Source organism: Tubulanus polymorphus, chromosome 4 (genome assembly GCF_964204645.1).
Source record: "Tubulanus polymorphus chromosome 4, tnTubPoly1.2, whole genome shotgun sequence".
In the NCBI taxonomy this organism is placed as follows: Eukaryota; Metazoa; Nemertea; class Palaeonemertea; order Tubulaniformes; family Tubulanidae; genus Tubulanus; species Tubulanus polymorphus.
This window is the reverse complement of record NC_134028.1, coordinates 4940271-4954300: the sequence shown is the minus strand read 5'-3', so window position 1 is coordinate 4954300 and position 14030 is coordinate 4940271. Positions and strand designations below refer to the sequence as shown.

At 36.9% G+C, this 14030-nt stretch overlaps 3 protein-coding genes across 4 annotated transcripts; 1 reads left to right on the top strand and 2 right to left on the bottom strand.

Moving 5' to 3' along the window:
- Positions 1 to 1107: 1107 nt before the first annotated feature.
- On the bottom strand, positions 1108 to 5951 carry LOC141904222 (DCN1-like protein 3). 2 transcript variants are annotated; one of them, XM_074792783.1, is made up of 2 exons: positions 5803 to 5951; positions 1108 to 5363 (listed from the first exon to the last, which is right to left on the bottom strand). In XM_074792783.1, the coding sequence occupies exon 2, from the start codon at positions 5314 to 5316 to the stop codon at positions 4336 to 4338; it is 981 nt and encodes a 326-aa protein (XP_074648884.1). In that variant the 5' UTR covers positions 5317 to 5363; positions 5803 to 5951; the 3' UTR covers positions 1108 to 4335. The 2 variants fall into 2 exon arrangements, with proteins under 2 accessions (XP_074648884.1, XP_074648886.1); XM_074792785.1 differs by lacking the exon at positions 5803 to 5951 and adding an exon at positions 5560 to 5638.
- Positions 5952 to 6209: 258 nt separating this feature from the next.
- On the top strand, positions 6210 to 11653 carry LOC141904023 (ADP-ribosylation factor-like protein 4C). Its single transcript, XM_074792462.1, has 2 exons — positions 6210 to 6340; positions 7361 to 11653. Exon 2 carries the CDS (start codon positions 7519 to 7521, stop codon positions 8116 to 8118), a length of 600 nt encoding a protein of 199 aa, XP_074648563.1. The 5' UTR covers positions 6210 to 6340; positions 7361 to 7518; the 3' UTR covers positions 8119 to 11653.
- A 223-nt stretch (positions 11654 to 11876) lies between these two features.
- On the bottom strand, positions 11877 to 13917 carry LOC141904082 (uncharacterized). The gene is made up of 9 exons (XM_074792537.1): positions 13728 to 13917; positions 13430 to 13602; positions 13287 to 13352; positions 13089 to 13194; positions 12898 to 13013; positions 12674 to 12765; positions 12505 to 12590; positions 12226 to 12262; positions 11877 to 12065 (listed from the first exon to the last, which is right to left on the bottom strand). The coding sequence occupies exons 1-9, from the start codon at positions 13758 to 13760 to the stop codon at positions 11971 to 11973; spliced, it is 804 nt and encodes a 267-aa protein (XP_074648638.1). The 5' UTR covers positions 13761 to 13917; the 3' UTR covers positions 11877 to 11970.
- Between the last annotated feature and the right edge of the window lie 113 nt (positions 13918 to 14030).

Genomic DNA, 14030 nt, shown 5'->3' with positions numbered 1-14030 from the left:
AGCAATTACGATGTCTATCATGGGTGCTACTCACTAAAATAGTGCTACCAAGAGAGAGAGAGAGATCATCCGACCAAATCAACAACAGAACAAAACTCGATTCCAAATATTTGAATAATTTATTCTCTGACAACAGTAAATCTACAATGCAGTCGACACAGAAGCAAAAGGTACATGGTTTATTCAATCTGTACAGCAAGGCAGCCCCTGCTTACCCTCCCCTCCCCCATTTTATCAATTATGAAATATGGAAACTGATAAATTAGACAGTTATAGTTGAATCAGAGACTGCAAACTTGCTGTTCGATCAAATCAACTCATTATTTCGTAATTAGAATATCATTCATCATTAGACTAGGAGGAATAGGTCAACCACACATGAGTGTCTACACTATTATAGGTGTGGTTATAACAGTGACCACACCCGACAGTGCTGTCTACATTTACCAAAACTTTACCGGGCACTTCCAAATACGCTCACATCTCCAGACTGATTTCTAAAACTAGAACTAGCCTCATCTTTATTGCGTTAATACAAAATCCCACATTAAGAATGAACTAGGAAACATTTCGGAATCTACTTTTTAAAATTCTTCTTGTGGGATTTTCAATATTATCGTAACAACACGGCCTCAAGAGTGTTTGATCAATAGTTACTCTTCTAGCGTGTCATAGTTAAATACATCTAAAACTAAGATTTTGTCATTTATCATTGTCTCTTTGTAGTTGACTAGATTGATAGAAAATTATCATCGTACACATCTCAACTAAATAATGGCAGATCAGTTTATCTATACAATACACAGAATTTTACCAGCAGTATTTTGATAGTTAAAAGTTGCCTCGGTGAATATTATAATATCGTAATCATTGGTCGTGACATTGTCGTTCCTAGTTAATTTTTTTTGTTTGTTAATCATGATGATCAATATCATCATTATTATTAAGGTAGTTCGCAGGAATAAAGATATAAAACAATTAACATTAATTCATTATCAATTAACTAATTAAAACAACTGAACACATTTTTTTCCTTCAGAAAAATATAAACATCCAATACGATATAATAATAATAATAATAATAATAATAATAATACATTTGTATGACCACTTTTCATACAACGCTATTTATACGAGAACAACTGAGGAGTCGTCAAATCAATTTTCGACAAAATCATTCCACCAAAATGCTTGCTAAGTAAAAGCTCCACAATGGATTCAGAATAACTCCGACTAAGATTGAAGTTAAATCCTTCACGTTACATTGTCGTCAAGAATGGCTCATTCGTTCGTGGTTATTATGCCGAACACAGCTGAAGTAGTTTAAATCAGGAATCTACTCGTCCCGTTCAGCTATAAATCATTATAATTTGATTTGATATGTAAGTAATTCTGACTATGCGAATATTTCATCGATGAAACCGAGAATAGCTAATCCCTTAAAACGTCTTATTGACGATAAAGGTGACACCAGCGCGATCTGGGCTTTACAAATCATCTACAAGATGTTAACCAAATAATCCTTACGAAATTTATGATTATTTTCATAGAATCATACATAATACCGAGTGTATTATTGATCCGGGGAGAGACAGATGGGCAGACGTATGAAACATCAATCACGCGAGTCACAGCGCGTCGTAGAAACATCCCCCTCGCGAATCGTCGTAGCCCGGACATTCATCAAATATCTATTACTTGCTCATTTTATTTTATGACATGCTCCTGCCTCGCTTGGGTAAAATTACGCCATATTTATAATAGTGAAAATCAATAGAAGCTACTCTAACTCTAAGCAGCCGGAGATACAGACATCATACACTCAATGTATGTCTGGATTGTATGGCGATATTAAGAATATATTCAGCGTTGTAATAACCGTAAGATTTATATCTCAAGATTCTAGGGCCTGGTTTCAATGTAACGCTTGAAGATAAATCTTCTAACATGCCGCACAAGTCGAAATCAAATACCAGACTTCGAATCTAATTTCAAAATATACGCGTACAGTACAAGCATAATCCAGAGTAAAAAACATTCCTGCTAATTGACATCGCGTCTGCATTGTTCATTTATATCCATACAAGATTTATTTGAGAAAGACAGTAAGAAATGAGGAGAAAATCAGCAAAATGAAAATGTGCTCGATTGAACTTCAAACGTCTGAAGCTAATTATAGTTTACAGCGAATATAACTAACGTTTACGCAATTAAAATTATAATTATCAATCAATCAATGAAGGTTCATTAATATTCAGCATTACATGCGTTAAAAATTATTCAATAACTGAAATAATGAGTAACGAAACAATTAACGATATCTAATCAATAATTTACAAACCATCAAGAGACAATGGCTGCCTCCTTTATTCCACCTATGACATCAGCTTGGATAAAATACAAGCGATTTTATTTCGTTAACTCGATAAATGGTTATTGATCAATGTTGCCATGGTAATCGCGGTGATGTCATCACTTTCTCAGTGGAACGGAATTTAACTTTCCAGAAAGATATACCTTTTTTTTTAAAAAGATCTCGTCGGAGTGATATCGCGCGGTAAGGAGAACTGATTAAATCAATTCACCGAACGCAAAAAGAGTTGTGTGAAGGAGTTCTGTCTGCAATATTTACATTGAGGACCGCACTGTTCTATTTACAAATACATTGTTTCTGAGAAATGAACGTATTACCACACTGCCTGTTATCATAAACGGTGTATTCATTATTTCAAATCGGGATAATTCCAAACTACAGCGAACTATCATCACCAGGATTATTATATCCGTTTCATTCAATAGAAAATATATTCAAAGATGAGAATATCCTAGTTATTGATCAAAACTGTTTGAACTACAATCCTACAGGTTTCAATGATTTGAGGGACTTGATTTTAAGTCCTAACAGGGTTGGGTCTTACTACAGTAAGCTCCAGGGCTCAGTTGCACAGTACAAAAGTGGTCTCAAATATTTAAAGACTGGTCTCACGATTTTAGATAGGCTATAGAACTAGTTATAGACTGATCTCAAGTTTAAGCCATGACTGTGCAACTGGACAAGATTTTAAAGCATTTTTAGCCTAATTCCTTTTTGTTAAACTGCACCCTGAAGTTCATATTATAACGAGGTTCCACTGAATCTCTCACACATTTCCTCACACAATTACTACTCACAAAAGAATTATTGAAATATATTAAAACTACTGCTGCTGGCAAGAAATTTCACCATCCTCGTATAGAAACAATGCATTCACACGACTCAAAAAATAGATTCTGTCTGATCATTCATGGAATGTGCATAGGCCATTTGGCATATAATGATAGATACTGTAATGACAAGGATAATAATCATATAATTCTATAATAATAACACATACACAGCAATATATTGCTAAACCCATATTCTTGTTTGAAAATGCAAGGTTGTTTTTATTTTGAACAAGCTGAAACGATTTGATCATCCATACCAGATATATTCTTCCATAGAACACGTATGCTATCTGTCGTATGTTCAATAGGCACGTATTTTCGACTAGGGCACAACCATCAAATTTCACAATTCATTTTCACGTACCCGGTACGATTGTTAGAATTTCGAAACGTAAAGATCACAAAAATGATTGAAATCCGTAGAAAAAAATCATGATTTCAAACGAAAATTTCAGATGGATATTTTGTCGTACAGTAAACCTCGCCTAACTCGGACATGGCCAACTCATCGGACTATTCACTTAAAGGGAAAATGAATGAAATTACAGTCAAACTCGCTTCAAGTGATCATCGGATAATCATTCATCACAAGTCCTTTCTGTTATTTTAACATCAATGTGTGGTTCTTATTCTATTTACCATGTGTTAGTCGTCATTTGGATAACTAGACCAAAAAGCAAGTTTCACTGCATATTCTGCACACCCGGATCGAGTTCCGCAGACGTGGGTAAAGGTTTAACTCGCGAGTTACCAGTAACTCATTGAAAATGAACTTATCTTATGGAGAGTTAACTCTAACTCACAACTGTGGAACTGGATCCTGACTACCTATCTTTGTTGTAGTTTTTACACCACAATTAGCCATCGAAAATAGTAGTTTATTAGTAAATGAATGAGAAATCATTCCGTTTTTGAGAGTATCATGATAACTCTGGACGTAACTGAGCTCTAAAAAGAGTAGTAACTATTCTCAAATAGTAATTAATGGTAGTCAGATATGTGATTCCTATTTCCCTCAGATTTCATTGAACTCACTCGCAACTACCGATATTCAGCCACCAGTCGAGCGAGTTTATCGCGAGTTAGGGGGAGTAGGAGGTGTGGAAGGTTTACTCGTCGCGGCGTTCTCTAACACGTTTCCTCATCTCGGTACAAATCCAAATTCTGTTTATTCGGTTCGAAGTTCTGGTTTTCGCGGTCATTTTCGTACTCGACGAAATCGTCGAATAAACTCGGCCACGCCTCGGTGTCGTCGTACGTGCTCAGATCGTCACCGACAACTTCCACGAAATTTAAAAACATGTCCCACGTGTCCTTCGATATGCCGCGTATCCCCGGATGGTCGTCGAGGAAATTGAGCCAGCGTTTTAGAATCGGTAATTCGTCGTTAATGAACACTAAGTGCCAGAGCGCCTTCGCGATATCCACCGGTAAAGTCCGCTGACCGACGTCGGCATCGAGACCGAATTTAAACGTCCAACGATAAAACTCCTTAAACGCGTCTTTATTTTTCACTTCCTGCAACATCTCGGGGAATTTGGACTGAATTCCTTTGATCGAATCGACTTTAAGAGTTTTGAAACCATTGACGAATTCGCCGCGCGTGAATCGACACATCGTCTCCGCCTGGAACTTCCAGGCGAGCACCAGAACTCGAAACTCGTCCGGTTTCACGTCTAGGTCCCGACAGAATCTCTCGATGCCCTCCGCGAGGATGAACTCCTCGTCCGGTTCTTTATATTGTTCGTATAAAGCGTTGATTCTATTTTCGTTCGGCAAAGAGAATCGTTTCGACTCACCTCCGCTCAGTTTACGGATCGGCAATTTCGGATACTGCCCGAACATGACGCTCGCCGTCGACGCCGATTTACGATCGGTTTCGACAGTCGTAGCCGTCGTTGTCGTGGTAACGGTAGTAAAAGTCGTATAATTCGGATCGGTTGGCGGTATTTGAACTTTAGTTTCGTAGGTTCCAGGTTTTCTGATAACGGTCACCGGTAATCCTACAGATGAACGTGAAGGCTGCCGAGAGGAGCCGCTGACGGTCCGTGTTTGACCATTCTGGACACTGCTTCGATTTTGCTCCTCACAAGAAAAACACTTGCCCATTTGTACCCGACGTCCGACAAATCTTTCTTGCTTCAACAACACACCACCTACAACACAATGTATAAAACTCAATATTAGAAAAGTCAAGGTGCACTTTTTTACAATCCCTCTGTCTAGATTTTGAAACGTTTCAGTCTCACATCCACACCCATCTCATCATCATCCAGTATCATTCATCCCATCATTCTTCTTTATCCCTCATCTCCCCTCAAAAGGCCTAATCATTCATCCTTCTACTCTCACCCTGTCCCTCACAGTATACTTCTGCCAAAATATCATTCACCACAACACAGGTAAAGCCAGGTCATGCACCTAATGAAATCCTTCAACAAAATACAGTGATGATAAATGACTCATAGAATGGACCAGGAAGACACCAGTGTGTCGGTGACTGGTTGATTGATGATGGAAACTCGAACTGGAGACGGTAATTTTAACGCCTATTCTAACGTGATTTAATCGATTAAAATGAATAATCTCACTAACCATTCCACTTCTCCCGCTATAGATTCGACTCAAGCTTCTCTTTATTCTATTCCGTCGCTAATTTTCATATATATTCCCAGAACAATCATCGACTTTTTCCTCGGAAAAATGGACGAATGCCCTGCTCGGAAGTGACGTCCTGTCAAATATTCAGCACACCGTCAGCTGCTGCCACCTTCGGGGCGATGGACAAACTAAATATTCAACTACAACGGCCTGGTATCGGTTAAGGTTTATTCCACCGAATTAAAACATGAATAGATTGGCTTATTCTGAATGAAAAAACCGGTCTGATACGTGGTACATGATTTTTTGAAATAAATAAAATCTCAATTTGAATTTGTAACTCACTTGCCGTTTTTGACGGTAGAAATAAATTGATTGAATTTGTATTGAACTCACGTGCCAGGGCTAGTTATAAACCAGGAAACGATTGTGATATTTTTTCTCAGTGACTATTTCTTGTGCTAGCACATATCACGTTGTTGGAATAAGTAAAGGATAAAGATGTGACTGGTCTGACTGTGAATGTGCGGTAGTGAGTATCGAAATCCAATCACAAATTCTGTTCTGTAAATAGTTAAAAACTCGTATTCGTAGAGCCTAGAACAAGTGGTTGGCACTACACAAAACTGTACAATACAATAATTAAATTTAAATTTAATCTATTTTATTCAATTCTCTGTCTTCATATTTGATATCGTTGTTATCAATGATTGACATAAAGCAAGCAATAGTTTCATTTGCTGTTGGTTTTTTAGATAACGTTTAGCCCCTCTTATAATTATCAATGTGAATGAAAGGCACCGACGACCGTTGTTAAAAATGATGCAGAAATATTTCTATTTGTTTCTATATGACGAGGATAGTTTTTATGAGCATTCCACGATAAATTCAGCCAAAGCTGAAAAGTCCTTGATTTATTGTGGGATTTTCTCATAGATTCATATTACACGACGGATGATATTATATTAAGTGTATCTTCTTGACTCATGATTCAGATAAACGGCAACTGGCAGTGTACGCCTGTCTGTACTGTGTCATACTGACTGACTGGGTTGGGCTGTTTTTATGAGGACAATCAGCCCTCACTCCTCACTGACCCAGCAATCATTGCGTTGTGGATCAAAGTCTAGTATTATCGCATTACCTAAATTACGGTTGACCCCTGCAGTCACATAATTAGAAACCTGTAATTTGAATCCAAGAAATCTGGTACATTATTAATTGTTCTGAGCGAGAGAGGATATAATAGCATTGTGCTCTACGCTACTGTAGAGGCTTAAATACTACTTCTTCAGCTACTGACTTCATGACTTCAAACAAAGTTTTACCTAATGAGATTGTGACCTAGTCGTAGGGTAGGCATATGTTAAATGTTAGATTAGATTTTATTGGGAAATTGATCAGCTGGGTTTTTTTCTCATTGTCTGACGTTACCGATATTCATTAATTGCTATTGCGTCGATCGTTTAGCTTTGTGTATCCAGTGTTTAATGTTTGCTTTTTTTAAAAACAGCTTGAAATTCATTTGAAATTGATGTTTTATTTGATACAGGTTCCAGCCGGATGGTCTAGACCGAGGTAGATGGAACTGCGTCGATAAACAAGAATTCATCACCAGAAAAAAACGAACGCATGTAGAAATAACGGATAATTGCCCGGAATATGAATGATTAATGATGGGAATAGAGTTGTGATGAGTGTGTGTTGAGTATGGGATCGGGAGCTAGTTCATTATTAGAAAGCCTAACAGGCGGTCACCCGGTACGCGTAGTCATGCTCGGATTAGATTCAGCCGGAAAATCCACTGTTTTATATCGTATGAAGTTCGACCAGTATACGAACACCGTTCCTACAATCGGATTTAACTGCGAAAAAGTGAAAGGACAAAGCGGTAAAGCGAAGGGCGTTAATTTCATGGTTTGGGACGTCGGCGGTCAGGATAAACTACGTCCGTTATGGAGGTCGTATACGCGGTCGGCGGACGGTATCGTGTTCGTCGTTGATAGCGTCGACGTCGAACGTATGGAGGAAGCTCGTCTCGAACTAATCAAAACGATCCGTATCCCGGACAACGCGTCGGTACCGGTGATTATCATGGCTAACAAACAGGATCTGCCGGGCGCGCAGGAACCGCACGAGATGGAGAAAATAATGGCGTTACACGAACTCGGTCCCGGGCATTTATGGCAGATTATGCCGACGTGCGCGATCAACGGCGAAGGCTTAAACGAAGCGATGGAAGTTTTTTATAATATGATATTGAAAAGGCGTAAAGCGATGAAACACGGTAAAACAACGAAACGAAAATAAACGATTCGTGAAAATAGGAACCTTTTATTTCATCGAGCATTGATGTATAGCGCCTTTTAGCTGTGATCGTTGACAATCGGGATCCGGTTCCACAGTTCCAGCTTAGTTTCATTCTAAAAGTTATGTTCATTTTCGATGTTTCCACGCTAGATATAAATTCTAGTCGAGAACTGTGGTCTTTGATCCTGAATATCAGTTTCGATTTGGAAGTCAGAACCCTGAGAGTTATCTCGATAGTCACGTTCATTGTTCGGTTCTTATTTTCAGTTGAAGATGATAGTTATAATATTGCTAGTGTTCTTCCTGCGATAGTTTTTTTGAAGAAAATCTTCGAATCAATGTTAGCATTACGTCACCTAGAAACACACAGTGATATGAATCACTATCCGAAGTCATAAATCAAACTTTATGAATGTGAAACTCATTGACTGAATATTTCTGTATTTATTGCGATGAACGTCATTGAACGTTTTGAATATGGAATCGGTCCGAAAGATTAGAACTGGTTTCATGTATTCAGTAGTCGATAAAATGAGCGACTAATTCTAAAATCATGGACACATTGTATACTACTGTGTCACGCAGTTCTACAGCTCCGTTTCAAACAGATGCTTGAATCCGATCCGTTGAATTCTATCTAGATGAATATTTCATCGGTTTCAATTTCACGTCACTTCGTATCAGTTGAACTGAGATCAGAAATAATCGGAAGGGATCATTTTGACGGTGAATTGATTCATTTGGAATCGGGTGTTTCTCGAGTTCAGTCAATGCATGTGTCAATAATGCAGATTGTTTGTTCAGTTGTTAGTAACCAATATTTGGTTTATAAAGATGTAAATTGTTATTATATCGACATTCAAATAGGATGAATTTGTTTTGTATTACGATCATGTTTAAGACTCAGGTTGACTGCTGTTACTGCCCTAACTTCTTCTATCGTTCACTGGGTTTCTCTGTCCGAGCTCTTCGGACTGTTTAGATCTTATCTATTTAATCCTGACTGTGAGAGATGTTATCCTTTAACTGCTACGTGCTAGATTATTTTGCAACCCTTTTGATAATAACTGCGTTAGACCGGCCCGCTCGTACCGAGACTGTATTATGTTGCTGACTGGTTAATGATTTTCTATTGATTCTACCAGTAGTATATATATACTGAAACTGAGACCCTGAATTGATTGGTATGCATGTCATTTTTTACTGGCAATCGTAAATCTTTCGATTCTGCGCTTTCTACGTATGGCGCAGATTTCCTTCAGAGACTCCTTCCTTAACTGGTGATTGTCAGTTCTTAGAAAGGAACTTACATTAGTCAGACGGAAGGGTTCCACAGGAAATAATTACCTTCTCCTTTGGTCTTGCTTCAAAACCAAAGGAGGATGAATAATAGAAGAATATTATGTATATACAGAATTTATTTTGACATCATTCCTCAGTGTTATTAATCAATTTTATGCAATTATACTTTTTTGGGACCTTTGAGGTGAAAGTGATAGAAATTTACTTATTTTTGCTTTTGAATGAAGGAATGTGTCGTTATGATTTATAGTGTTGGCGCAAGCAATAGGTTAAAAATAATAATAGTTGAAATGGGTGATATATGGGAGTTGTCTGATGTATGAGGCACTTGTTGATGAAATATTTTCGCTGCTAATAATTTGCTGCACTGATGAACGGCTAAATGGCTGAAAATAAGGCTAAATGTTTCCTGCCTGTGGTTTAGTATCTCGAACAGTATTTATGAGGTTAATTGGTATTGACGGTATTTTGATAGAAACCATCAAGTATTTGATTTGCCTATTTACGCAATAAAAATGATTATCAAGCGCTGTGTGAGAATAACTGTCTGGTGTATGATCCAGTGGTTGATGATTAACCTCGTTCGGTCTTGTTTTCTGAAGAAAAACTAGGATTAGTTATTGATATCAAACCATGTATTGCGCCTATTCAATTATGATTGTTCAGATTTGTTAAACCAATCAGGTATTTCCATTCACAATAATCTGTGACGAAAACCCCAATGTTGCTTTATTGCAAGCATTGAGTGTTGTTACCTGGAAATACAAATAAACATTAGGTGAAATACCTTTGATAGTCAATCATGTAATTCTATAGGACAATATGTAAAACTGTTGTAAGACCAATTGTGTTAATCAACCTTCCACAAACAGTAAAGTTCCCACAGACAGTTAGACTCTAATTCTATAACTATCGACTTGATATGTCAACGTGTTCTTACAAGAAATCAACCACTTCAGTTCAATGCAAAACTTTCTGAATTAATGACCAATGATTTTACTATAATTAAGCAGGCACAAGGCATTTATTTATGATCATAAAATGGTTTTCATTTCTTGCGTATTTTATGTATCTCAGTTTTAACTGTTTGTATTATTTTTCACGGTTTTCTATTTCACCGTGAAACCCTTCATACTTTTAGAATAGTTTTTTATCACCTTTTCAAAACTGTGCTGCAATATAACAAATTCATTATTTCACATATTATTTTCTTTTTAAATATTTCAATCACAATGAATGACTGTAATGATTTAAGATAAAAAGGGTGCGTCGAGTGAAATAATTAGCCGGGTCAAACAAGTTTCAATCCCGCAAGCATTGATCATTGTCTTTTAAACAGGGATTGTGAAATTTCTTATACACCGAAAATAACAGTTTTCATAGAACATGCTACATGTATATTCAGGGAATGTCAACCACACAATAAATGAATGTTTTTTTTTTTGAATAAGTCCTGAGCACTTCTTCACATTTTCATTTATTACCTTTGAATACTCGCCGTCATTGCTTGCCTCATCTTGGTTTAGTCTAAGCTGTGGCGAGTGAGTACCTGTGTGTTGTATTCTAAGGTTTGATACTGGTTTTATGCTTGTAGGAATAGATCTAGAAGTGAATGTGGTTAATATTTTCCCACTCAAACCCCGCCCTAGACATAGAATATACGTTTTATATAAATGTTTTATTTTTACCTCTGAAGATATATATATATATATGTGTATATATTGAGTAAGTTATGAATTGCTGTAATGTGTAAATAGGCTAGTATTAATATAAACTGATGTACACATAAGTGTCTTGTGGAACGCTTTCAAATTATATTTTATTATGTAATTTTTAATGTTGAAAAACTTGTTGTATGACACGTGTATGGAGGTTATGCATGGACGTCAGACACTGTTCACATGTATGTCATAATGTCCGTCAGTTATGATATTGATATTACTTCAGTAAGCCACTTGTATTTGACGGTCAATTCGATGTCCTGTGACATCGCATGAATAACCTCTACACTAGAGTACTGATCAACCTCCGGGTCGAGGCTAAAGACTGAAGAATGTAATGAATTCTAGTTTCATCTAAATTAGTTTTAGAAAATAAGACTGAAATAGAAATGATTTATCGTGTCAAGATTTCAAGAATCAACTGCATAGATCTTACTTGTAGAAATATCTAGCTCCAAATATACAAAATACATTTATTGTATTGCAATGTTCACTTAAATAAATTGAATAACGTAACAGTTTAACACTGAAATATGCTTTTTGAGTTTTTGTTTGCTGTCTTTTTCTTAAGTCTTGAATGAATTGTCGTCTTCAGTACCTTTTTTCTTCTATCCCGAGTTCCTCCACCAACCCAAATAGCCTTTTAAAGCAAAAATCAGAGAAAAATACAACAAAAAAATTTATTATTCTAAATTATTTTAATTATATTTCTTATATAGAATATGAAACGAATATTTATAGCTAACGGTGAAATATGATTGAATTTTATTGTGAAAAACGACTAGAGTAATGTGAGCTGTAAGCGATGCGTGGCGTGTAATTCATCTCATCAATGCCTCCAACCGACTTCATGACCTCCTTCCATCTGCGGCTCTAGAAAACCCCGGAATGATTTACCATCGAACGACCATCTTGCACCATATCCTGAAAACAGACAAACCATTGATTTATAGTAGAATTATCAATGAAGAGAGCAACTGTATACTGTGGAGAACCTCCTTACGATGAACTTAAGGGCACCAGAAAATCTGATCGTTTATAATGATGGAAATATTTTAGAGTCCAACTGTAGGACTGAACTTACCATCAGCATGTCGAACTTCAATGATGTTTATTTGTTGCTGTAAAGCAAGAAGAACTACAATTAACAGAATGTTCATACAGTCAACTGCCCTTAATTTGGATTTTGGTCTTATTTGGACAATATTTGTAGTTCATTTGTTCATTAATATACAAGAAAATTACTTTTAATCCGGATTTCCTGTAACCTAACTGGATGAATTTTGTTGGTCCCAAATGATTCGAATTAAGCGGGTTCTACTGTATTTCAGTAAGCTTTAATCATTAGTTCTAGTTTATTTACCGGTAGTTGATGTATGTTGATCCATGTAGCCCCATCAAATATCTTTGTCATCACAGAATTTGCGTGTTCATTCTTAGTTACTTCAGCTGAATGAGAAAAATAATTTGGCTCCCTTTAATGCACGCTTAGATAACTCCGGTGAAATGACTATGTAGTTACCGGTACTTACAACCAGAAGAAATTCCCCACCAGCTCGATGACTGATCTCGATGACCATGTTTAGCCAGGGCTCTAGCTCCAACTGTTAACTGCGCCTTCTCACTACAAAATTCAGATATTCGTCGAATGAAAGTAAGAGAAAAATCTTTTTATTTTCATTGATGAAAAAAATGGCTATATCTCAATGTTGAGGTGTTTTGAAGAATATAACTTTGTACAGAATTGAATCGAAACCTGTGTAAAGCATTGAACGTATCCTCTAATAGTTTTCGTGATGGTGGAAATAGATCTTGACTCCCGACAGTTTTACGCAAACCGAGTAAATCGAGTAAACCCCTTCTACCAATAACCTGAAAATATCGAGTTAATTCAGGAGGGTACCAAGCAGGGAGCAGTTGGTAAAGTGGCGTGAGGAGGGCGATTACCTGGAATATTGTTCTCAATCGATATTGCTTTTCCTCTTCGTTCCAGTGATTCCAAAGAGTCGATAATCCTTCCAATAGATATTGAACCTCACGAAATTTAGCTTCTCTATAAACGAGAAAATGAAGAGGATTCAATAGAATTACTAAATCATACGGGCTTCTCGAAGCTGAGAGTCCATCGCTAGATGTGTTATTAACCTTTCAGAAATATAGTGCTGTTCATCCAATAATGGGTAGCTTGGTAAATCAGAAACTGGGCAAACTCTAGAACAAAGATAGAATAGATAAGAAAGAGGTTGTGCTCTGATGTCATAACTCTGATAACAGGCTGCTAATCATACTTCTCTTCCAGCCATCTTTCAAGAGCTCTGGATAATTCTTTATAGAATGGACACGGTGGGTATCCTACGATTGAAGTTCGAGCTGGTCGATTTGCACCGTCTTCAAGCAGAAGAGCTTTCACATCATCTTCAGTTAAGAATGCATCCAGTCTGTTCAACTCTTCAAAAATAACCTGCAATTTAAAGTTTCATGACATCGTTACAGTGATATTGGCCCGTCTCTACTCATTCTGATACCGTTGAAAACAGAAGCAAAAAGAATTGAGATTGATGCATAAATAACCAATCAATAACCTACTTTTTTCACAAGTTTTTCCAAATTTAATTTCATGCTGCAATTTTGTATCTATCTCTTCAATCTCAGAAAAACGGATCCACCGTATGTCATGTCATGTCATCAGTATTTTATAAAGATATTTCACAAGATTTCATCATCTCCAGCACCAACTGTCAAAAGTCAAAACATACACGCTGCGACCTTGAGGTTTAGGTTCGCTGATCTCTCGGAGCAACCCTTCATTTTACGAAGGTGCTGCCATCGTAAAAATGTGTGGCAAATGCTGGAACTAAACCGAATATACTCGACTAAACTCATTAAAAG

Bases quoted from the DNA above. Each gene is read 5' to 3' on its own strand.
- LOC141904082 (XM_074792537.1), bottom strand. From the start codon at position 13,760: ATGAAATTAAATTTGGAAAAACTTGTGAAAAAA. The intron at 12,591-12,673 runs GTAAGTACCGGT...TTTCTCATTCAG, and splicing joins GTGGGGAATTTCTTCTGGTT to CTGAAGTAACTAAGAATGAA. The intron at 12,263-12,504 runs GTAAATAAACTA...CTTGCTTTACAG, and splicing joins TCAACATACATCAACTACCG to CAACAAATAAACATCATTGA.
- LOC141904023 (XM_074792462.1), top strand. From the start codon at position 7,519: ATGGGATCGGGAGCTAGTTCATTATTAGAAAGCCTAACAGGCGGTCAC.
- LOC141904222 (XM_074792783.1), bottom strand. From the start codon at position 5,316: ATGGGCAAGTGTTTTTCTTGTGAGGAGCAAAATCGAAGCAGTGTCCAG.